A 27,057-nucleotide genomic window follows, 5' to 3' on the forward strand; every position below is an offset into this window, starting at 1 on the left:
CTGAAGAGATCATGGAAATCCGGGGTAACCTCCATCGAGCTTCGTGTCCCTGTAGGCTTTGTAAAAACGTGCGCACAATTGAATATTTAAGACATCTTCTTTTAGAATGTCCCATTTTAACTCCTTGGAGAATTCAATATTTTGGAAAATATGTTCAGAATCACGAGAGAGTTGATTTGGATACAGTCTGGCATCATATGTTCTATGATAATAAGGTGTGCCTACAGCTCACCATAATGAGATTTTTATCAGAGGTATGTGGTATAACAACTATATAACTATTCTTCAGTATATACTTTCGTTAGAATCCCATTATAATTTGAATTATGGACTTACTCTTTTCTGCTGTTAATGAGAATAGTTTTATCCTGACCCTGTGGTATTGGGGAAATACCTTTAAATGATTGGACATGTTGGTAGTCCTTTGGGTCTGGCCAAGGTTGTTACATCTAAAATAAATATATATATATATATTCAGTGAAAAAACGTTGTTAAAAGGGACAGTGATGTCATCAATGACATCTGTGATGTCATCTTTGATGTCCTGGGTGTTAGTGTTAGCAGTGCACGGTGGCGCGAGTTATGGTTGCTTATCTTACCATAACTGCCGAATTTTAGGGGTTTTTCAGTTTTACTTTGAACCATAACGTCCCTTTAACAAAGTTTTTTTACTGAATTTGATAGGTTTTTAGTAGCGCAACTTAACCATAACGTCCCTTTTAACAAAGTTTTTACACTGAATTTCATAGGTTTTTAGTAGCGCAACTTAACCATAATGTCCCTTTAACAAAGTTTTTTTACTGAATTTCATATGTTTTTAGTAGCACAACTTAACCATAATATCCCTGACTTTATATACATGTAACATAGAACATACTGAACCCCTAGCTAGTGATTTCGATATCCGCAGACTACTGCCATGTCCGCGGACATATCGAATATCTGAGCGTGGTGAATGTAAATTAAAATAGTGTGCCCCATTTCCCCTTTGAGGTTGGTTCTGAAAAGAGCATTTATTTTTTCTTCTTTTGACTGACACCTGTTATTTTGTATTTTTATTTGTTACTTTAGTCCTAAAATCTTCAAATAACCTTCTCCAAAGCAACCCTTACATTGCAAAACAGAATGACATTTCCAATAAAAGATAAGGAAATGCCATCTTCTTTAAAATAAACAGCATTACTGGAATCAATATTCTCATTATTACATTAGAACATACCAGCTCTAAGCATGAAGGCACACATGCCTCGGTTGATTACACACCTAGCATTGTTTTGCTGAGGAAAAAAAAAACTGAACTATTGTCCCATATTGCCCTAGGTACTAATCCAGAAAAAAATACTTTGGCATTAGGAAGGATGTTCATTACTGCTTGAACCAAGTGTTCCAAATCTGCCAACAAAGTAGGGGCACTGACGTAGCCCAAATGGAAAGCACCATGGGGACTGTTGATCCTGCCCATATCTTCACAAACGTGTACAATTCAATGTGCATTGCAATCAGGCACAGTGCTCCACGCCACCTCCACTCCTTTAACATCAAAATTCTTTGCAACATGCCTGCATTGAGCATACTGTTGTAAACCATGCACAAACATATCTTGAAGCACCAACACCCTGACTTTCTCCACTTCTGCCATCTTCACTACACACAGTCTCTTTGAACACAAATCCACAACCTCAACATCTGATTGGCTGATCCCTACAGTCTTCTTTCCATGCTGGATTTGCTGGAAAACCCTGGATGTAGCGCACCCTGTACGCAGACCGCATAACTCTTAGACAGCCCTTCTACCATTTCCACTTCATTCTCTGTGCCATTCCCTCATTTGATACAGCTAAGCAGGCACACAATACGGAGAACGTCCTCAGAACACCCCCATTTTGTTTATTTTCGAACATTTCAGGACACCGCGATTGTTCTTAGAACACATTCAACTTGACAACAAACAATACAGACAACGTCTTCAGGACACCCCCTGCGAACATTCCAGGACCCCACGAGTCTTCTTAGAACACTTTCAACTTGACACCGAATCCATTCTGTTTATTTACAAACATTTCAGAACAGCCGTGTTGTCCGCAGAAAAATAGAACACAAAAAAAGTGTCTAGCACATTAAAAAAAACAGAACATTGAACGTATCTCATACTCCCCCACCCTCCCCAAACACTCTTACACATCAACACACTCCACTAAATACAATTTTTAATCCAAGTTTCACCACGCTGTCCACGGTCGTCTGCTAATGCAAGATGGCGGGCGCCACAGAAAATCTGACGCGCTTCACGCACCACGCCATCCAATCAGCGAACACGTCGCATGTCCGTGGGCATCATGCAAGCCACTCGGCCAATCAGGGCACTGTCCGCGGAGCGAACCGGGAAGTCCGTCCGCGGAGCCAACGGAGATATCACTGATTTTTTTGCCTTACATTTTGGTCATTTTTTTAAAAAACTACTGGACGGATTTACACCAAATTTGCAAAAGCACACTTTCGGGACCAAGCCCCCGCTCCTGCCGTAAATTTGATGTAAATCCGTCCAGCGGTTTGGGCTGTAGGCGTGCGCAAAGTTTTTTCCCATTATGCCTATGGGAAAAAACAAAAGTTTTGGGACACCCCCTATAACTTTGCCCCCCCTGGACCAAACCTCTCCAAACTTTGCAGAGTGGGCCATATACTTTTTTTTGCAAACTTTGGTGAGGATTCGTCCAGAGGGAGTGAAGTTATAAGCCACCCAAAAAAATGCTCTTCCTATGGAAACACCAACTTAACCATAACTACATGGAGATAACCGCGTCCATGTAATATATATATATATATATATATATATTCAGTGAAAAAACTTTGTTAAAGGGACATTATGGTTAAGTTGCGCTGCTAAAAACCTTTCAAATTCAGTGAAAAAACGTTGTTAAGGTGACGTTATGGTTCCAAGTAAAACCGAAAAACCCTTGAAATTCGCCAATTATGGTAAGCTAAGCAACCATAACTCGCTCCACCACCGTGCACTGCTAAGCCTAACACCCAGGACATCAAAGATGACATCACAAATGTCATTGATGACATCACTGATGACATCACATGTGCATTTACCTTTCATGAAAAGTCTGTACAAGGGATTCTTAGTGTAATGTTAATAAAAAAAGTGTCAAAGATTATTGGAATAAATATCAAGTGCTAATCAGTGTATTAAGCAATGCATTTATATAAATAGCATTCTATTATGAAGTTCCATCCAGTATACTAAGGTACTTGGGTAGAAACATAGGCATTGTGTGCACCATACACGATGGAGGTGCAATATTCATCAGCTTGCCATGTTTTTATAGTGAAATGATAGCTGTTTTCAATTTGACATTCAGTTGACCATAGCAATCTAATTGATTTCTTTATCAGACCTCTCGTGTGCTGTGCTGTGTGAGTGAAGTGCGGCACAAATTTGGAATAGTACTCTGCCATGCCCAGGAAACTTTGTACCTGATCATTTTTAGTCGGGGGTGACGTATTGGATATTGTCTCTACTAAATTCTTGTTTTGTTTTATCCCTTCTGAATAAATAATGTAGCCTAGATCTGTCACTTCATTCACTTTGATTCTACATATATCAATCTATAGGTTGAGCCCTTTCTCTCGAATCATTGTACGACACCCAATCATTTTGCATCATGCTCATTCTCTATTAAGGTCACTGTAAGGATCTCGTCCTGAAAGTAATACACTCCCTATAGGCCCCCAAATAGTTTTTGCATCAGTCTTTGGAAGGTGGCTGCAGCCGATGCCAGACCAAAAGGCATATACCTGTATCTGAACGCACCAAATGGTGTGACAAATGAGGTTAAATGCTTTGAATTTTCATCCAGCACCACCTGGTGATATGCCGATAAAAAGTCCAACGTAGTAAAATATTTAGCTGGTTTCATAGTCACTAGCATCTTGTTTATGTTTGGCAGGGGATGTCTATCTATCCAAATGTTGGCGTTCAAGTCCCTGAGATCCACGCACATTCTTATTGAATTTTCAGACTTGCGTACTATAACAAGAGGGGACAACCGTTCTGAAGATTCAATGGGTTTTATGATGTTCTGTTCACATAGTTTTAAGAGCTCCTTTTGTAGGGCATCCTTTGTGCTTTTGGGAATATTTTCTTACTTTGTGTGTAAATGGTCCAGCACCTCTCTTCAGTACAATTCTATGCTTGAACCTTTTGAGGATTCCCATTCTTTCCTTGAGCAAAAGAGGAAATAATGTGGCTAAACCCTCTCTGGAGTTGAAATCCTGGTTTGTCATACATATAATTGCAGTCATCTCAACTGGATGTATTCTGATCCGGAAAGCTGCTTGCTCACCCCAAACCATGACAGATGATGCATTTTCAGCTACATATAGTTCACAGTGTGTTTCTCTGTCTTTAAATTTGAGATGGACTCACTTGTAACCACAGATGTTATTATGACTCTTGCCATAACCCGTGGCTCTGACATTAGCACTTCTCAGCTCACCTAGCTGTCGTTTCAACTCCTTTTCATAAGTGAGGACTTCCACTATTGTGTATGGTGGTCCCATATCCACCATGGTGTTTAGTGGAATGGCATCAACTTTCATGCTTTCCCACTGTCCATTCCTTTTTAGAGAGCACACAGTGAGCATTTTGTGCCCCCAATGGCTCTTAAATAAACTTGGAACAACTCTATCCATTGTTTCCATGGTGTAGAGGGATTGCCTAGGTTAGAAATAAAAGGGCATGGAGCGGTCACATTCTGCTTTTTAAATATTCTTTCTTTCTTTTATTTGTTCTAGATCACTTTTTCCTGTGTTGTTATTATTATTATTATTATTATTATTATTATTATTATTATTATTATTATTATTATTATTATTATTATTATTATTATTATTATTGCCCCTGTTTGTCAAGTAGTGCATGATGCAGCTTTGTTTCTCCCCTTATATAAGATGAAATGTTAACTTCAGACCCAAGAGGTCACAGTACCAGCACATACAATTCATTACAGCAATGGGTGCATGTTGCCAGGACGACCAAACCAATGACAGCTGAACGTTGTGCGATGAAGCAAGGTGCTTTCCTCTATCACCAGTCTCTTCTTTGTATGATATGAGTTGCACCCAGTCCCCAACTGTCGCCATGCCTCCTCTCTCAAATCTGCATCCCACTCTTGCCCGGTGGTTCTTTTCGGTCACCCACTTAGGTGGGGCGTTCCTGTACGCTCTGGATAGGGGACACTGTTACCTCTGATAAGCGAGTGGACCATGCTTCATGATGATTCCTGGGTATTCTCCTGTGGTGATGCACTAATCTGTTTTTGCACTGCACCACATGGCAAACTTGTTGAGATAAAATGCGGCTAGCGTGGCCGTGGGGTTTGGGGTATGTTTATTTGTACATATACGGAGAAGCCGCATGACGCAGGCTGTCCTGCATCAGCCTTCACTCAAACTATCTGTGTTGTTTCTCGAATCACCCTGGGGTGCTCCAGAACGGCACGGGAGACAAAATTATAACATGAACATGAGCTCTAATAGTGTACCTGACAACCAATGTTGAATGCTGTGCAGACCGAATTTTGCCATTCAACCAGAGCATGTGAAAAACGCCTGCACCATATCCTCACTAAGATGCAAATGGATACAGAAAAGCGACTTCTTTTTGATTTCTGCTCTGCAAAGAGAAGACCAATCACTCAAACGCATCACAATGACGAGCCTTCATTGAATGCCTCTTTTAAATTGTGTCACAATCCACCTGCTTCACATTTCCTTCCAAGCGTGCTCTTGCCCCTTAGCACACGGTGCATCTAATTGAAAGGTAGGGCGCCCAATGCTCCCGAGTTTCATACTCTGTTTTGTAATTATCCGTGCGAAATTAAACCTGTTTAATTATTTATATCCATTGAGAAGTATGAAAATGCGAATCCTTGCTACAGCAGAAACTGAATTACAAACAGCGGAAAAATGAAATACATAGGGGTGTTTTATGAAAGCCCCAAGTAACAGGGTACGTTTCATGTTTTTAAAAATGCGTTATCCTTTAGATGTAAGGACATGTACAGGAAGCAAATGTATCTTTAAGCATTAACGAGTATGTATTTTTAATGATGACACATGTGAATGTTTTGCTTATTTCTTCTTTTGCTTTCCTTTTCTTTAGCAGCCAGTACTGTCCTTCAGAACGGAAACAAAGTGGATGTTCTGCTCTTGGTGGAAAAGGGGAGGTAAGACAGCAGTATGCAAAGCGCGTGTTATGACATGTTTCCAAAGTGAGCTAATGCTGCAGGGATGGGCCCCCACTCACATTAACAGTCGAATGGGTTTAGCTCATTAGATTAGCTCATGCGAGAAAAAGCATAGGGAAACTGAACACTTCAGTTACTGTTTGTTGCCCCCTCCCCACATCGTAAATAATATTAATAACTAGTTTCTTAATGATGTCTACCATTGTTTCCACTGTCCATTATTAAATGGCAAAATTACTAAGTATGAAGTATTGTCTTGGGAGGATAGCTCACGGGCAAAGTGCTCGCCTTGGAAACACAATGATACGGAGCGACACAGTTTCAATTCCCGGGTCTGTGCTTAGAAACCTATGGGTATTAAGCGTGTTATAAATAACCTGTCATATCATACATTGAGCTTTCTTCGCATGACTATGTTACTGAATCACCAGGTTTGGCCGGAAAGGTGTTTCACTTCTATATTTTTGTTTTCTGCTTATTAGGGTTGCGTCCCTTTGGAAAGCCTTCTGTCAGTTTTATGGGTTCCGAGCCTTCACACACTCAGGGACATCATATAGGGGTTGCGCCTGAGACCCCTGAGGTCTCCTTTGCTACCCATGTGGTCTCCCTTGCTACCCCTAAAAACAATATTTCTTTTTTTTTTTTTTTAATAGGAGCTTCTTGGTAATGGTCAAAGCCATGTAGCTCTTTGTTTCAGGGATAGCTGTCTTTCCTGTGTAGGCCTCTGGGGGGTCCACAAGTGTAACACATTAAGCAGTGACCCTACAGGCTTGATATGTGGCCAACTTTTCACCAGACCTGCAGGTGAACTGGCCTGCTGTTAAATCTCAGTTACCAGTTTAATTGTATCAACTACAGAGTGTAATTTGCTTTTTGACTTTGAGAACATTCAGACATGTAATTGCACATTTTACTGTAGCTGGTGAGATAGCTATAGCCGTTAAGGTAGCTCAGTGAGTTGAGCGCTAGCTGCTGCGATGTGTGTGTGTTCTGCAGGTTGCCAGTCCGAATCCCGTCAAGGCCAATTCAACCTTTCAGCCTTCTGAATTAGCACCAACACAGGCTGGATGATAGAGTATCTATATTGGTTCTATTTAAAGCGTAAGTGCTGTATGATAACACGTCACTATCATTTGGCCTTGAACGTCTCCTTGCGTTGCAGTAATTTGGTAACATGGGCCTGTACACACTGATATTACCGATACATATGGTGATCCAATCTTGTATGAAATTTATATCACATTACAATGATATCAAAACCATATTTTCTTAATGTACTTAGGAACAATGCTATGTGATGCCTCTTTCTTGTTTTGTCAAGGGATGAAAGGTTGCGTTCCATCGCTTCCTGTCTTGTCAATACTGGGTGGGCATCACTTTGTGTGGTGTCACTTCCCCTACCGCTGGAATTCTGGTGAAATGACATCCCTGCACACACTGCTTACCACTCTATTCTAGTGGTCATATGGTGGTGTGATTTGTATTTTCGCTTTAAGCTGCACAAGCAGTGTTTTGCCATTGGCAGCTTCCTCTCTTTTACTTATTTGGACGTATTCTGCGCAGTGCCAATCTATCAACTTAATAGCAATGTGAAACTGGCATTTTACTGGGAACGCCATGCGTACCTGCAATGTGAAACTGGTAGTTTACTGAGAATGCAAACTAGGTGCTTACTAATAATATTAAACAGCGAGTTTATTGGAAATGTCATATCCTGCTGTGTCGTGAAATTACAAGCAAAGTAATGATGTGGCATAACATAATATAACATCATATGTAAATGTCGTGCTATATAAAGTGGCATATCCAGAAATATAATTGCATATGTCATAACAAATCTAGACATGATGCAATCTCATTAAATGTCTTGGCTATGACCCTTTATAATATGCCATTTCGTGAGATTGATTGGCAGAGCATCATACGGTGGCACAATGTAAAATTACACATCTTGTCAAAACATCTGTCAAGACTGGAATCTATGTTTCTCTTTATCTTACATATTTACCAGTTCAATCCCTATGTGTCCCTTTTAACAAGTTTACCAATAACGTGTATTTAAGTATTACTTTCCCTTCAATTCTGAGACAGAATGTTACCCCAAAACAATTAGGTCAGGTGGAACGCACATATAATAACAGCCGGTTGCTATGGTCACAGAAATATGTTAATGCCATTTCGAGGTGCATGAACAGGCAAAGGGACTACTGGAGGTCTGCTTCCTCCAATGACCCCAATCGGCTCTCTCCTTTTTTATTGACAGAGATTGTAAACGAAAGAAAAAGTGTGTACATAGCATCAACTAAACTCCATGATCCCTTGAACGGATGCATTCTTATAAAGAACTTTGATCAACAATATTCAACAATGCAAAAAACAAAACAACCAATAAGTCCCTTGGAGGCACTTCAAGAACATTGCATAGCGATCTTATGTCTATAAGTATAAGACAAAACAACCAAAGCAACAGTGCAATCATTGACTGAAACACTACAAATTAACTCCTATTCACCATAATTGGATTATGATGCTGAAGACCTTCAAGGCTGTTACATCATTCCATCAAGGTTCGTGAGATTATACATAAAACATCATTATGATACCAATAAACAACCCAAATGAAAAAAAGCATGAATAAGCAGTTGTTAATTTTCATATACAGAAAACATCAGTGGTTTCAAGGATGAATTATATGTACCATAGTCACGCAGGTAGTAGTGACATGGCGACAATAAGCACAATATCGTTCCATTAGTATTGGACATTAGAATATCTTATATCTTTCTTAACAGTATTACTTAAACTTAGTGAGACCATCATTAGCCAGATCTGTGCGTGCCGCCCTATAGTGTTAGTGCCAGATGTTAATGTCGAAGGTGTAATCCTAATTTTCCAGATTGTTCCCAATAAATAGTACGTGAATATTGTATCATTTTTTAAACTATCTTAATACTGTCATTCACTAAATGAGAGCACCCTTATCATGAAACATCACATGCATGTTTGTGTACACCAATTGAGATACCTTGCCAGCTATATCAGGCTATAGTTATCTGTGGGGAGATATGGATCTGTGTTAAGGCTTGATGCCCACACTTCTTTGTCGATGACTGATATTACATTCAAATGAATGCATTATACTTATAATTTTACTCACGTCTACAGCCCAAACCACTGGATGGATTTTTGCCAAAGTTGTGGCAGTAGTGGCGGCTTGGTCCTGAAAGCACGCTTTTGTAAATTTGGTGTAAATCTATCTAACAGTGTTTTTTTTTTAAACAACCTAAAAGTAGGTAAAAAAAAATAGTGATGTCTGGGTTCTGCCCACAGACTCCGTTTCCCATTCGGTCCGTGGTCTGCACTTTGATTGGTCCAGAGGCTGGTGTGAGGTCTGCGGACATAGGACACGGCCATTGATTTTATGGTGAAGAGCATGCAGTGCGTCATATTTTTGGAAACACCTGCCATGTTGGATCCGCGGACGGGAGAAAGTGTGGAAAACCCATTTGGGGTCATTTGGTGGTGGAAAGAGGGGCAGTGAAGGGCACGGGAGTGGGAAAAAGATGATATGGAGCTGTTTTTGTAGGGTAAAAAAGGCAGAGCAGGTGCCGTAGCCACCGGCGCATACTGCAGTAGTTTGCAGACATCGTGGTGATTGGGCGGCTTGGAAAAGACATTTGGGGTTATTTGATGGCTGGAAGAGGGCATAGAAATGGTAGCAAAGTGGACTGCAGGTAATGTGGAGCTGTTTTTATGGGTGAAAAAAAGATTTGTAAATCTTGCCAGGTCTGCTGTTAATTTCGGTGTCCGCTGACATTATTTGTGGGGGGTGCAGTGAGTTTTATTAGTTGACCTTGTATGACACGTTCTTGTTCTACAGTTAATTGTGTTGTAGTCAGTGGCCAGATGCTGGGGGGCACGGCCATGCCCCCCAGGATATGTGCACTGGACACAATCACCACAATGGTAATATGTGTATTGTAATTGTAGGTAATGTACTAGGAGTATGGCCAGAATCAAATAGTAGGAATATGTGTAAAGTAATTGTACTTAATGTAGTGAGAGTACAAAGTGTTTATAATATGGAGGAATTATGTAATTGAATTGTATACAGTACTTATGACTGTAGTATAATTGAGGGTGTGCTCACAGAACATGTAGTTGATTAAGATTGCAGTGGCTACTTAGTGTTGAAGTGCCATGCAACTGCAATCTCTGCTTTCTTTTTCTGTTTTTCTGTGGAGGAAAAAAAACAGCACAATTGGTTAAGGCTAATAGTTCAAAAGCTGTAGTGGTTTACAGTTTTCAATATACATTTTCTTTATCAGACCCCCAGAAACAGTATATTTTAAGTACAATGTTTGGTACAACATAAGTGTATGACACACTGCATTGTTTTGCCATCACATAATAATTGGGTCATTGGGAAAAGAAATCTGTACTGAATAATAATAAAAAAACAAAAACGATTACAGTTACGTGAGTGTAAAGGTGATGGTATGTTTGGTTGAAGCATGTTGTAATAAAGGGAATGTTTGAAATAGTTAGATACCTGTTTGGCGTATTTAACTACATTAGAGGTTTGAAGGTATTTTCTTCTATGAGAATTGAGATGGCATATTTGAAGTGCTCTGCAATGAAGGGTGTTTTTGAAGTAGTTAGATACCTCTTGGCGTATTCTAACTACATTGATTTAGAAAAGTGTTCTTGCAGTATTATTTATGTAGTTAGATACCTGCTGCTATAGTTTAGCGACTACATTTGGGTTGAAGGAATATTAAGTAGGTGTTTGTTAAATTTGCTGGTAACCTATGTTTTGGGGGTAACAGAGGTATCATTATGTTCAAACCAATGACTTTTTTTTCACATATGCAATGTTGTGCCAGAAACCAGTTGCAGCACCAGCGTGGTATATGACAGCTACTGTTGTGAAGGTTTTCTTTCCAAGAGATACTTGGCTGTGTGTGAAACCTGTAAGTTTACAGTTATTTTTGGTTCCATTTGCAATGTACCTTAGAAGCGGTAGTATGACATATTGGCTATGTGAGTTTGTTTTTATGTGATACGATCACCTCGTCTCTGCGGGGTTGTTGGGGAATGGTTGCAGCCCTCCCAGGGAAGTGGTTGGTTCTGGAATTGCATTCCCCTTCTGAACTGATTGCTGCAAAGACGGGGAGGTGCTTCTTAGGGCCGCTTAGGGGAGCGTGATTGTCGAGGATCGAGTTCCTTCACTGGTCCTATGTCTGTGGACTCTTCGTCCTGCTACTTCTGGCAGGGGCACTTGATTGCCAAGGACCAAGTTCCTTCACTGGTCATTTGCGGGCGGACTAACCTCTCCTCTTTAGGTAAGTAAGCAATGTCCTTGTTTGTCTTCCGTATTATTCATTTTCCTGTTACTGTTTGTTTCCTCGTATGGTATCCGTTCTGTGCATTATTGTCCGCTTCTTCCTTAATCCTGTTCTTTTGTTCTCTTCCCATGCAGGTGGCGGTACAGAGCGGGGTAGCTGCTGAGGTCGATAACGGCAGCCGGAGTGATGAAGTACGGGACCGGCGGCTGCCAGGAGCAGGAAGGCTGACAAGTAGGAATACGCACATGTTGTAAATGCAGCACGGTTTTACGATGGTGAAATGTTCTAACCTTGTCTTTTGTCTTCCTTTGCAGTGAGCAAGTTTGTGAAAGAAGACTGCCGTGGAGCGATTTCAGAATCAGGATCGTTGGATTCCAGGGGAGAATTGCAGTAAGAAGACTGTCGTGGAGCGATCACAGAATCAGGATCGTCGGATTCCCGGAGGTGAGTATCTGCAGGTTCATGCAGCAGTGAGCGACACGTTGCATCTGAGTGAAAGGTAACGTGAAGCACGGGCCTTGAGGACAGAGCAGCTTATATAGCTGGGCTTCTGGGCTACGCCCATTAGCCTGGATTGCCTGCCACACTGTAAAAACAAAAGAAAATATCGAGGCTGAGTACCCCAAAAGGAAATACATCAACCACAGGCTTATAAAGATTCTCAGATCTTCATTCAAATAACTGTACAGTTTGCAAAGAAACAAAGTATCAGATAGCCATCTCGCCCTCAGTACATCACAGCGAATACCAGCCCTTTCGGTGTGAGAAGTGAGAGGTACTGGACGTCTAACATTTGCATCTTTTATACAGTTTCCAATCATAATGTCCAACCCCTCTGAAGGTAAATAATTCTCAGTCTAAGGTTCATGCCGAGTTCACCTCTAGTTTATCCGACTATATGCATGTGGATTATTTCCAGTTTGTACAACAAGTCACAATGGCAACAGTGTATCTTCGGATTTAACATTAAACCTTAGTACATGTCCTATACAATGTAGTTCAACATTGTAATTGATGTATGTCCGTGGATCGGACTTGTTAGCGCAGGTAATCCTCGATCTACAGGTCAAACGTAGGACAAGGTCTCATTACACGGTCCTAACATTTGGCCTACGGGCAGTTTGGACATTAACTTTACGCGAAGGTCAGGACGGCTAGGTTACAATCGAGAAAACACTATCCACCGTATTACAACACAGAGTGACTTTGAAACAGAAATCAAAATGGCGGATGTACCTAAAATGGCGGGTAGGTCGATCTAAGGTCCGGAACCTTGCAACACGGATTTCTTCGCAGAGCGACTGGGCTTAGGCCAATATATACCATAAAGGAGGTACAATATGATATCCCGTTTAACAAACCCTCCTTTTGGCCTAAGCTAAGCACTAATCTACTTCTATTCACTTTACAAGTAACTCCACGTCTCAATGTCCATGCATCCTGAATCACTATCAGAGATATCAATTGCCATGAGGGCAGAAACTTAGGACCTCATTACACGGATGGCGGTAAGGGAATAACGGTACCGGTAAGCGAATACCGGTACCGCTAAATTCCCAATCTAATTACGACCCGGACTTGCCGCTATTAGCGCCACCGGTAAGTACGGTGCCACTAAAGGCGGCAAGTCGGTGGGCGCGCGACCCCCAGGTCGGAAATAGCGGCATGGCGCTAATAGCATCCCGTCACAAGGTAGGCAGACATGGCAATGGGAAAGACCCAAAAAAACCCTTACCGGCATGGTGCAAATACCGGCATCACGAACCACCCGTTAAGAGACCTGAGCAGTGTTTCCATCTGCCACAGGTGGACACATACAGCACAGATGGAGGCGATGGAGATTGTGGCAGCACAAAAGAGCACACCACACCCCTTCCCACACCCCTTCCCACACAAAAATGCTTCCAATACTGCCCGCATTACATGGGCTGGAGGACATGATTGCAGTGCAGCAGCACCAACAACAGGCAGCACAGAGGAGGAGGAGGAGGAGTAGGGCAAGACAGGCGCAGCAAGCACCACCAAGGCACCCAGAAATACCACAGAACCAGCCACCAATCTCCAGGATCCAAGCCAGTCCATTGAACCAGACACCTGAGCACATACAAACCCTGTACCGTCTGCACTGGGATACCATCACCATCATAGTGGATAAGATACATGACAGCGTGAGACTTATATAGACATCAGAACTGCAATCCCCCTCTAGTGCAGGTGTTGACTGCGCTCCACTCCCTGGCCACAGGCTCGCAGCAGCATAATGTGTGGCAGATGCATGGCATCTCACAACCAGTATTCCCATGCACGCCGAACCAGGTACACAATACACTCCTGAAGCTTGGAAATGAACACATATTACTGCCACGGACTGCCCAGGACATTGCAAACACCAAAATATGCATCTATTCACTTGCAAACATCCCAAATAGCATCAGTGCCAACAACTGTACCCATGTGGAATTGGTGGTCCTACATCATAATGAAGTAGTCCATAGAAACAGAAAATATTTACACCCAATCATTTTCCAAATGGCATGTGATGCAAACAAGACAATCACACATTGTTGTGCCAGACATCCCAGATAAACGCATGATTCAATGGCCCTGCAGAACTCAAACATACCAAGCAACATGGAGCGACAAGCTGGCCAACGATCGTGGCAACTTGTTGAGTAGCAGGCCATGCACAGGGCGGTGTGATTGGGGGTGAGAAAACGATACACCAACTGTGAATTGTCTGGTGTGCGTGGGACAAATGGTCATACAGATGTGCTTCAATGTCCATTGGGTGACTTCACAATGTACCTGATAAGACCCCACATGAAATGCAAAGCTGAAAACATTGCATACATTCCAACATTTCAAAGATGACACATCCATCCACAACCACATTTCACATCATGCCATACCACATAATACACAAATCATCATCTTGCCCTCAGGACATTCATACAGAATTTGGGCAGCACAACATCATTACCGCAATGTGCCCAAGAATGCATACAAAGGAATCACCCCTAGCCATGGCACATGACCACAAACCCATCGCACCACTGAAGTGATGCCCCGCAGCACAGCAACATGGATGTAGGGATGGCTGCACACTGGCATAGCGGTACAAAATTTGCCTGGGCCCAAGGACACCTGAGGCCTGGCCTCAGCCAGGACATTTCCATTACTTGCGGAGGCATGTTTTGGGCATGTCAACTTGCATGGTTGAGCCCAGCTTTGTACATTGCAGTCACGCAGATTGTCTGCATGCATGCTGTCAGTTGTGACTTCCAATCACAATGCAAAGGAGACATGTGTGACATGTACAGTCCACAGCAGGGTGGCCGGTAACAGGTACCCATTTTTCACCCCATACAGGCAAGGATGGCTATCCCCTGAAGAGGTAGCACCTAACCCCTGTATGGAACCCACAGAACCAGTAGGAAGAGGACAACAATATTGCACATACCTGTACCTGCGTCGTGATGGAGCAGGCATTCGGCCTCTCCAACACACAGCTCTGGTGCCTAAGCGTGCCGGGTGAGGTTCTCCTGTACAGCCATGACAAAGTGCTGAAGATAACCATGGCATGTGTGATGGCGGACTAAACTTTCATCAGACGGAATGTGCCTATGCCACCTGACATGCAAGCGCCAGATGAGGATGATGTGGATGGTGATGAGGATGGGTCAAAAGGCCCGCAGGGACATGCAAGTGGCAATGTCCAGGAGGGACACGATTTGCGTCAGCATCTGATGTATCAGATTCCATGACATCCAAGGTATGACTATTATGGATGCAGATGGGTATTACTGCCCTGAAGCATGTGGTCAGTGCCACAAAGAACCATCTCCCCAATACAGTACACACACACAATGATGAATACCAAGCCTGTGTTTCAACTTTTCAACAGTGTATTGTGAACAAAAGACAATAATTAAGTGCATGGCCCCAACTGTGCAAACGACTTTACCCCCCTCCCCCACAACACTCCCAACAACACCCTTACCCCTCTCCCCCACAACACTCCCAAGAACACCCTTATCCCCCTCCCCCACAACACTCCCAAGAACACCCTTACCCCCCCCCCACAACACCCCCATGTGAGCCTCATAGTGTGAACGTGTCCTTCTACACATGTGCCACCTAGTCCTTGCTGGCGCTAATTGTCAGTGCCTCCTCCGCCATTTGGTGGTTGGGATGTGGTGCGCCTCAGGTTGCGCAGAGACCGGCGTCAGGGGCTAGTTTGCCGGGAACTCCCAGAGGAGGTGGTGCCCGGTTCATCCTGGGTTGTGAGTGGGCATCGGCGCTCAATCGTGTCAGCTATACGGTTCATGGTCTGCCTGAGTTGGGCCATTTCATTGCAGATCCTGTTGGTGCATGCCTCCATGCCCTCCCTTGTCTGCCATGCATACATACAGAGGTCCTCCCTCAGATGGCCTGCCTCAGCCACATGCTGCCCTACTAGCCCAGTGACCTCTGCCTGCCTCTGGATGATGGATGAGAGGTCATATTGCATGGTAGGTGCTGGTGGGATGACTGCTGCGCCTTGATCCATGGCAGTGGCATCAGCTGAGAATACCTGGGGGCTCCATGACCCTTCCTGGGTGGGGGTGGGTGATCCTCCATGGCTACTCGGACCTGATGACAACCTTGGGCTTGCCAGTATGGAGGGTGTTGGTCTGGGGGTCTGGCTTTGATCAACAATGCCATGTGCTTCCTCCTCATTTGAAAGTGGGGCAGTGGCTGCTACCTCACCAGTTGAACTGGTGGCAGCAGAGTGCGTGCCCTCCATGCTGGTTTCACTTGCAGGGAGACACACTACCGTGGGTGCTACGGTGGCAGCATGCATGGCCTCAGGCTACGTGGAACTGGTGCTCCTGCTGCCTTTGTCCCTCTGGTCATGGTCACTCCTCCCGGTTCCCCTTGAGGCTGTGGCAGTGTCCCTTGTGGCATCTCTCCTGGGATTTTTGGTGGATGAGGGAAGCAGGTGTCGCAGTGCGTGGCTCCTCAGTTTCAGTATGTGATCCTGTAGGGGTGAGAAATGGGGATATTCATCATTTATGGTTTGACCTGCCTCATGCTGAATGATTACGTCATGCCACTCCATGCATTTGGCCCTCTTCATTGTGGATTCAGGTAATGGTGATGTTGGGTGGGTCATGAATGAATGGGTCTGTATTGCACGTTTATGTGGTGATGCATGCAGGTATGTTTGTGTCTGGATCTACGGCATTAATATGGACACATAATTGGGGGGCCCCTCACACTTCACTGTGCATTTTTGGATGCATACACTCACCTCCATCAGACGAAGTGGCCACGCCATGCTCCATTTCTCCAACTCACTCTATGGATTACACTCCAATTGTGGATGCACATGTCTCCTCCCACTAACGGAGTTTAATAGGCGATTCGCTGCCTCCTCCTTTGCCCATAGCCAGGTTGCGGTTCGCTGCCAGTATGTTCCTGACACGGAGCCGGAGGTCGTCCCACCTCTTTCGACAGTCTTTAACTGTGCGGGTGGTGGTGCCCACCGCGCTGACCTTGTTGGCAACCTCTGCCCAGATGGCCTTCTTCTTGAGGATGGTCTCCCGCCGCATGTCGTTGCTGAAGACCACATGTGCATTTGCCGCTAGTGTCTCGGTCAGCATTATGAGCTCCTCATTGCAGAATTTTTCCCTGCGTTGCTGCTCTGTAGATTTTTTTATGGCCTTGGGCATCTTTAGGGTGTCCTGGAAGGATTTTTGTCCGAGTTTCCTGGAAAGGTGTCCTGGATACGGAGGATGGCAATGGATTGTGTTTTTAAAGATGGCCGCCGCACTATTTCCCGTTCCTGTGCGATGACGCAATTTCCGCATCCGTGTTTTTACATTGACCGCAATTAGCAGTGACCGCTATTGGCGGGGACCACAATTTGCATGCAAGGCGGAGGTGCTATTAGCACTTTGGTCGAATCCGTTAATGGACTTTTTGGGGGCTTTTACGACATGGTGGTAGGATTACCGGCATGGCGCTATGCTCGTGTCCGCGTACTCGTATTAGTCCGCAATTTGCGGGCTCTTGCGAGGGCGGAGACGCAAATAACACCATGCCGGTAAATGCCTTTTTTTATCGCACAACGTGTAATGAGGCCCTAAGATTTCCTTCAGAAAGAATTTGTTAGATATTTTCTCTGGGGCGTATAACTTGTGCCCTAATGCACCCATCGCTTGTGCACAACATCCTCCTACTATCGAACACATACCAGGAAGGCATTGTATACAACAGCAGAGAAACAGCAAAATACCTAAAATAATCAGCACGACCGAGAGCTGCTTTCATCCCCAAGATCGCAAGAAGTCCGAGAACCAAGTGCTAAGATCCCAATTTCCCTCGGGAACATGCACTTCTGAACTAAGAACGTGCAGATTTTGAATTGCTCTGAAAATTGTTGGGGAGGAATCTGGCACGAAAACGCAGCAAGCGGACCCCACTAATTTACATACCCCACCACATTCAGCCAGAATGCCATCTAATGCCATCCGGTTCTGAAGTGCCACTAACCTTATTGCTTTCTGTTCTAACGACATAGTATGTCAGTGGTCCGGTTGATGGTCCTCTCCAGTACTCTCGCTAGTCTCCTGATATCTTCTGAGTTTAGTATTTGTTCCCAAAATGGCACAACGGATTTAACTACATCGCCCAGAATTTGTGCTGAAGAATCCCCATTCTCGTCCCGTGGACGAGTCTTTGAAACTTCTATAGTGCTAGCAATGAATACCCCGGGTAACTGAATCCCTAAATAACAAGTTCCCTGCCAATCCCTGGGTAACCATGGAAATGCTACATTACCACAAACAAAGTAGACAGGTTCGCCTACATACAAAGGTCTGTCCTCACTAGTCAATTTCGCAACTTTGGCGCAACCCTTAAAATCACCCATTGACTGAGTACCATTCCTCTGTATGCAGAAAGAAACTGAATCGAGGCTGCGGTTAACAGTATACGGAGTAGGCGTGGCATCCCTATTGCCTATAGGAGCCATCTTAAAAGAGATCAAGGATTGAAAAGGACGGAACAGTCTGTCACAAGGCCTAATAGAAGCAACATTTGGCTTGCTCCTATTTGCAAAGAATGAGCATCCCAGGGGCATTAGAACGCGTTTCTCAAAATCATTTAAGTTAGTTCCATCAAAATTCCCTGAGATGTTATCGTTCCATCGGCCGAAGAATAGTGCTCTAAGAGAAGCATAACAAGCAGTTGTCAAAGGTAAAGGATGAATATACCAACCAAGCCCCTTATTCCCGTGTTGCGGTAAATGCCAACAAACCCAACAGTGGACCGATTCAAAATGGCATGTGTAGCATTCATAATGAGTAGCAGAGTGTTCTTCTGGTAACTCTGTCTGTGCTGAGAGTCTCTAGGAGATAGAGTGTGCAGATGCACGAATGGAGTAGAAACAGTGGGTACATGTTCAGTGGGTAAAACATTTTCCAGCGGATGTACTTCTTCCAGATACCAAAATCCTAAAGCAATGACTAGTATAAAACCAGTTTACATTATCACTAAACAGCAATACGTTTTCGGGGTCCACACATTCCATCGTTCTTTTTCGTAGCTGGTCACACTGTCTCTTGTCTGTTCCGTACGAGCGGGTGTGGTTGCAGGCATTGTATTCTTCACACGATTTGCACCAAAGTTTATTTGCTGGCGACCTCCAGGCCGAGCGTATTCTTAGACCTTTCACAAACCCTAGCCAACAGAATCCCCTTATATACAAATGATCAGGCCAAAAAGGCAAGCCCTTTGATGATTTTTTCTCGATGGCACAGCCGAACTGTGCAGTAGGTCTATTTCCTCGGACGCAGATCGTACCTTGTGACTCCTGGTACTGAGTGATCTGTGAACAACTTGTCGTCACTTCCCGTTGGAAGCGACAAATCCAAAGCAGGATCTGATGCAAGATCCAGAGCAAATTCAAAAGACAGAACTTTTGGAGAGTGTGGAGGTGAAATGGCTGTTTCCCCAGGCCCCAAAGGCTCAGTGAGTGTCTCTGACACACTCTCGATGCTATTTATTGCTTTGTGATTGTTGGTCACAGTACTGGTAAGGGGTTCTGTATCTTCTGTAGCGTGTGGCACGGGGCACGGAATTCTCTTGATGTGGGACGCGTGGATCCAGTTCTTCTTGCCTGCACCGCCGTCTGTGTGACCATGAGGACCTGGTGGGGGTCCCTCTAACGAGGTAAGAGGCAGGAAGATCGCTCAAATGCCTTTGTGAGGACCCAGTATTGCGGCCGTATGCTGTGACTGGGACCCTCATATCAAACAGGTAAAGCCTCTCACACCTGGTGATAAATCAAATACAGATTTTTTGTCAACAGGCCACAGTAGTCAGAAAGAAGTACATTTTCAACATCTCATAAATGACATGCCGCTAATTTAGGATTGACAACTGTGTAAAGGATACAGATGTTACAAAAAGGATACAGTTTCCTTATGCCGTTTCCTTCCTAGCTTCAGAGATGACTCCTCAAGGAAAAACCCTTTCCATTGATCACACCCACTGTCTGTTATAATATACAGCCAGCGCGAGGAATCAATTGAAAGGGCGAGTAAATGAATGCTCTCCAATCTGTGTAATAGAACCGAAGGTAAGAATTGACTAATTACATTAAACTAATATAAACTCGCTAGTTATTTCCACTAACCTTAATATGACTTGATTTGGAGGAAGTCTCTAGTAGCCACAAAATCCAGGAAAGAATCCAATAGAAACAACGAAAAGGGAAAGGGAAGTTAGTAGGGAAACTAACCCGCACGGCATGAGGGATGCACTAGTGTTGGGTAGGTGCACTCTGGAAAGTGTCCTTTAGTTCTGTGCACTAGTACAGCATGTCCTTGACAGCAATGTTCATAAGCATAATTCATATCAGGAGATGGCCTTAAATTCACCCTTTGAGTAAAAGTAAATAATTTCCAACAGGAACGTGTGTTCAATGGCCCAATCGGAATGTAGGTATCAATTCACCTTGGTAAATAAAATGGTAATATAAATGGGAAATAAAAGGAATACCCTTTCTCTGAGTTGTTCTTTCTCTGGGTAGCAACAAAAGTTCTTAGGCAGAAATAATAATGGATTTTATGTTAGAGGTATAATTCACTTGAGTTGGAGAAGCAGGTAACTTCTGTATGCTTGTGGGATGTCACTGGCTTCCAGGTAATTTCTCAGTTTGGTACTGGACGCGGTGAATAGCAAGGCGAGAACGCGGGAAAACACCTTCTCAGGAGTGCCGTACTGGACACGACAAGGAGAGGAGAGAAGCATCTCAGCGTTAGTATGCCTCTCTCGGGAGTGCCGCACTGGACATGGCTAGGAGAGAAGTGCCTCAGCATTTGAACGCTGAGGAACGCACCAATGTAGGCGCTTTGCATGGTGGGGAGAAAGGGACAGCCTTTCTCGGAATGCCGCAGTCGGAATATGGGACGCAGGGAAATACTGCAGGAACCTGACTTGAACACAGAGTCACAGAGAAAAGTTGTAACACAGGAAACAGGACCGTAATGGTTTCCACAATCAGACGCACCGAAGGCTTAGAGAAGGGCACCTAAATACTAAACGGATCACGTGATAGAGGTAGTACCAAAGGATATCATGTGATCCTATGCTGGGAATCAACACCTCTTTGTGGGAACTTTGGTAAAGAACCTCCACCTCGTAAAAAACGGTTTCGCTGCCGACCTAAACGTATACGGGTTCTTTCTACCGGGGAAAGATGATGAGTGGGGCATGACAGTAAAGAACAGGGCTTTGGGACATTCCAAATGTTAGCTGGCCTACCCATGACCACCTCAAAGGGAGAGAGCCCAGTCTTAGTTTGAGGGGTCATCCTCATGGACAATAATACGATCGGTAAGGCATCCGGCCATTTCAGTTTGGTGCCGGCACACGTCTTAGTGAGCTTGTTCTTGATGATGCTGTTGTGTCTCTCTACTAGTCCAGCACTCTGTGCATATCTGGCCAAATGGAACCGTTTATCGATCTGTAATCCCGCGCATATCTGCAGAATTACAGCAGCGATAATGTGGACCATTGTCCGATCAGATGTCTCTTGGCAGACCAAATCCTGGAAAATATTCCTTCAGCATGGTCTTTGCCGTGGTCATAGCGGTGGCATCTTTGACGGGAAAAGCTTCAACCCATTTGCTAAAGGCACAAATGACACTCAGTACGTATTTAAAATTGTTACAACGCTCCATTTCTATGAAGTCAAAATGGTTACTTCAAATGGGACAGAAGGTGGACAAAAACTAAAAAACGACCCCTCAGAGTTGATATGCCCTTTCCCACATTGTGCTGTAAACAAATCATACACCCCGAATGAAACGTTCAGCTACCATAGGGATTTTGTCATTTACTCACACATTTTGCAACATTTTGGTGACCTTACGAGCACAAATATGGGTGGGACCGTGAGCCATAACAACCGTCATCATAATAAATGCATCGGGCAATAACCACTTCCCTTCAACTTTGTCCACCCAACACCCGTCATCATCCAATTTCGCCAAACCCTCAGCCCACTTCTTAGATTCCTCTAACGTGGTATTGGCTTGAATGTTCGTTATGGATTCGATACCCTCATCCAAAGTACAAGCATTTGTGGCTTCCCTTGAAGTATACATTTCTGAAGAGAGATCAGTGGCAGTCTGTTTGGCTATCTGGTCAGCGAAAGCGTTCCCCTTTCCTACATTATCTACAATCCTCTGATGCGCTGTGCATTTTATAATCGCTAGCTGAGTAGGGAGTCCAAGCGCTGAACGTAACCGGATTATCAAGGAGCCATGTTGAATTTTAGTGCCATGTGAGGTCAAGAAAACTCTTTCTGCCCAAAGTCTGCCAAAGTTTTGAACCACCCCAAAGGCATTCTGACTGTCAGTATACATGTTTACGATAAGCCCTTCGGAAAGTTCACAAGCTCGGGTCAATGCGGCCTACTCAGAGTTATGCGTGATTCTTTTACTTCCACGACCGTGCTCAATGTGGTGATTGCATAAGCAGCTGTGGATGTACCATCTGGAGTTTGAAACAGGAGCCATCGCAAAACAGCTCCCCTTGTGGATTGTTCAAAGGAATGTCTCTTAGATTGATTCTGCCTTTGGTCTCTTGTTCTGTAGTGTAAAGGCAGTCATGTGACTCTTCGTCACTACAAGCGAGAAAGGTAAAAGTTCAGCCGGATTAAGAACACAACATCTCTTGATTTGGATGTGCTGTGCAAACAAGATCAATTTGTATCTCGCTAATCGTGCGGAGGTAAGGTGTTGCGTTTGTGTTCTGTTTAATAGAACATCTACAGAGTGAGGTACCATCAAGGTTAAAGCATGGCCTTGGACCATTCCCTCGCTCTGTTTTACAGACGCAGCAGCAGCAGCGACAGCCCTCAAACACCTTGGCAAAGCGCATGCAACAGGATCAAGGACGGAAGAAAAGTAGCCGCACAGCCTATTCTTCCCTCCATGTTCCTGCGTTAATACAGCCAAAGCACATCCATCACATTCATGCACATAGAACACAAAGGCCTTTTCATAGTTTGGTGTGCCCAAAACTGGTGCCGAGCACAACGCAGTCTTGAGCAGATCAAATGATTGCTGGTGTTCCAAGTTCCACAGCAATGGCGAAGAAATGCCCTTCTTCGTCAAAGCCAATATTGGTTTAATCACTAAGGAGAAATTCGGGATCCACTGCCTACAGAAAGAAGCCATTCCTATAAAGGCTCTGACTTCCTTCTGTGTATTTGCAACAGACATGCTAGAAATTATTTTTATCCATTCAGGCGTCATCCTTCTTCCCTCCTGTCGACAATATTGACATTTTTTAAGCAACGCTTTATGTCCATGTTGTGCTACGTGAATAAGCAACAACACGGTGCCCTCCTTACAAGCGCTCTCTGAGTCAGCAGCTAAGAGAAGCAGTGTACAAGTAGAGGGCAACTCAAGTGTGTCGAGCTGCTCTTTCAAAGCCCTACTATAGATGCTAGGACTTTCCATGTAACCTTGCGGTGTACGGGTAAAGGTAAACGTGCGTCCTTCTAAGGTGAACGCGAAGAAGTATCTACTGCCCTTATGTATAGTGATACTAAAGAAAGCGTTCTTTAAATACACAACACTAAAGTGAGTAGCTGAAGCCAGAATCATGGTCAATATTGTTGTCACATCAGGCACAATGGGAAATTGTGGAGCAACAATCTTATTAATGGCACGTAGATCAATAATAAAACGGAAGGGAATCGCATTATCGCCTTTTTTGTACACGTGCAAAATGGGACTATTGCACAGACTACCTGCAATTTCCTCAATCACCCCTCGATTCACAAAATCGGAGACGATGCATTTCAAAGGTTGCTCACCATAGACCGAGATCTTATACTGGGGAATACGTGGCAACTTTACTCCATGTTTCAGAATAATCTTAACGTGCTCAATTTGCAAAACACTGACATCATTGTCATCAATTACCCACAAACACTCCGGAACATTACTAAATTCCGACGGCAAAGGTCTGGTTAAGAATTGGGAGACAGAAAGTTGCTGTGGTGAAATCGTCAAATGCACTCCATCAGAAGAACAAGGAATTAGCGCATTTAATTCTTTCAACAGATTCAACCACAACAAATTCGCTCGACAGTTCATGGTGAAACGGAATGGACAGTGGTCCGTAAATTGACCCAAAGTAATAGGTACCGGCGAAGAAACCGGACAGATGACTGGTGTGCCAGAAAACCCTACAGAAACATTGGTTTGCCCTGACAGTGAAATGTTTGGAACCTGTGAATGATCAATGGAACACTTCTGTGTCCCTGTATCTATCAAAATTAGATGTTTCCTATTTCCCACTATCATTTCAACGTAGGGACCTTTCTGATTAATGGGAATAGGCGTTGGTTCCAAACCTTGCTTCGGGCAATCCTTGCGAAACAGAATGTCATTGAAAGGAAGTTCGTCAGAGAGGTAAGCGGCAGAAGGATGATCAAACATGTTTCTATTGTCCACACTTGGTGCATGATTGTCCTGCGAAAAAGGTTGCTGTGAATCCTGTGAAAAATGACTTCTACCAGGACCCCCTGACTCTGGGCGACCTCTGGATCGTCTACCCATATTCCCAAATGCATTATTCGACCTCTGCTGGAGGATCGGGCATTGCGCACTCCAATGACCCTCTTGTCTGCAATAAGCACACTTGTTTATGTTAACAGGACCCAATGGCACATTTCCCTGTGGAACGTACTGACCTCTAAATTGCGAAGTGCCCACTCTAGGGCCTCTAACAATTTGTTGCAATAGTACTTTTGTGTTTAAGTCACCTTTTCTCTTTTCAACTCTTTCCTTTTCATTATTGACACGATTCTCATAGTACTGAGCCATGTGCAGTACTTCTGACTGAGACTTTGCTTGCCAAGTGCTCTCAGAAGACATCATTTGTGACTGGATGTCAGGCAGCAATCCACGCAAAAATGTATCCACAAATAGTCGCTTCCCAGACTCTGTGCTTAAGTCTTGCCCACTGTAATCCGAAAATACTTGTTTGAACTGGTTAAAGAACTCGGTAGCACCCTCAGATTTTTCTTGGACACAGGCCTTAAGCTTGTCCCAAATAATCCTTCTTTAATGAATTATAGTTTTCAACTTTGTAACTTCAGGCAAAGTTAGTATTACCTGTGGAGGTCTCTCACCAGCTGGCCTTTCTCTATGGAGTCTAGCCATAGTATCCCATGAATCTCCTAACCCAGGTACGTCATCTACAGTCCTGATCTGCTTCCATAAGTTAATAGGCAGGAGTAATGGAAATAAAACATCAATATCACGTAAGGTGAATACTGACAACTGTAAAACAGACTCTATTTCTTTGTAGAACCCTGTGGGATTCTTCCTAATATCAGGAATAGATTGTTTAATGGTGTTCACTTCCTGTCTCGAGAATGGGACGTGAACGAACTACGACACATAATGTGCAGGAGTTTCTTGAGCAGCAGCACCTGTTGCAGCATTAGCTGGAATCTCAACATTTGGGACAAATGTCGGAGGAACCTCTCTCATAGGCAACTGAGAAATAGGCAACTCCGAACGCTTACTATGCAACAGAGCTAAATAGAGCGCTAAAACAGCTGAAGGAGTGTCAAACGAAAAAGCCCTCTTATAAATACTCAATAACTCTGTGGGACAACAAATCTTTCTTTTTACGCATTCATCCTGCAGGTACTCTACCATTACCTGTATCACTTTCCTCTGTATTTCTGGCGTATACTGACTATACATGTCATATACTTCAATGGAAGTTATCGACGTATCTGAGATCCAACTAATCGCATCTTTCATACAAATTCGTGTTTCCTCATTTATCGATTTTCGACAAGAAAAGAACCGTTTCTGCATAATGTCTAAACTATCACCATCTTCACTCTTCAACATTTCCAACTCCTTTCTATACCCAAAAACTCTCTCGGCATGTTCTTCTACTTTCTCCGCAGTATCTCTAGAGAATGCTAAAGTATTCAGATCCCTTAACCCTTGTGGGAGATCTATATCATTTAGCCTATTCCACATTATACATAAATGAATTCCTAAACCTTCAATAAAAACGTTTTTCTCAAGAAAATTGTGGAAATTACAGAGTGTGGCAAGAGCATCATCTTGAACAAGGTCTCATTACACGGTCCTAACATTTGGCCTACGGGCAGTTTGGACATTACCTTTACGCGAAGTTCAGGACGGCTAGGTTACAAGTGGGAAAACACTGTCCACCATTTTAGAACACAGAGTGACTTTGAAACAGAAATCAAAATGGCGGATGTACCTAAAGGATTTTTTCACAGAGTGATTGGGCTTAGGCCAACATATACAATAAAGGAGGTACAATATGATATCCTGTTTAACAACACCCTGCCAAACCCAGCCATACCAAGCAGCTTGCACATGGAACTGGGCCTGGAATAAACAGCCTGAAATGGAATAAAAGTAGTCCCTTGTTACTCCTTCACATGACCTGGCGCCACAGGCACCAGGACAGAGTCCAGTCGGGCCCCCTGTGTTTGTTTGTCCCAAAAGGTCATAAATGGGCCATTCTTTGGTAGCGACCCATGGCACCCACTACGTGGGGGTGTCTCACCTGTGTCCTGACATGGGTGGTTCTGTCGGTTGGTTGGATTATTGAGATGAAAGCATCTGATTAACCATGGGGCATGGACACACTCACTAGGTTCCCAGGTCTGGTCTTGGGGTCCGTAACCCTTCCATTCTATAAGATAGTATAGCTTGGATCAAACCACTTTAGAATCTAAGATGTTCCTGACTTCGAAATCCTGGTTCTCCATCTTCTATCACAGGATCTGGTGTAGTATTGATTTGGGTAGCCGGCTGCACTGGCTTAAGAATAGAAAAATGGCATACACAATGGATCTGCATGTCGGGTGGTAACTCTAGCTTCAT

General features: G+C 43.7%; 1 protein-coding gene across 3 annotated transcripts in view; it reads left to right on the top strand.

Annotated features, from left to right (window-relative positions):
* The window catches only part of ARAP2 (ArfGAP with RhoGAP domain, ankyrin repeat and PH domain 2), a 1,740,202-nt gene that overhangs the window by 1,182,173 nt on the left and 530,972 nt on the right, over positions 1–27,057 (top strand). For all 3 annotated transcript variants that reach the window (XM_069631830.1, XM_069631832.1, XM_069631831.1), the window contains one exon: positions 6,170–6,233. In XM_069631830.1, coding sequence (XP_069487931.1) covers positions 6,170–6,233 — 64 coding nt within the window. The remainder of the gene's footprint in view (positions 1–6,169; positions 6,234–27,057) is intronic.

The sequence above is a fragment of the Ambystoma mexicanum genome, chromosome 6q (genome assembly GCF_040938575.1).
Source record: "Ambystoma mexicanum isolate Mex_15411 chromosome 6q, UKY_AmexF1_1, whole genome shotgun sequence".
NCBI lineage: Eukaryota > Metazoa > Chordata > Amphibia > Caudata > Ambystomatidae > Ambystoma > Ambystoma mexicanum.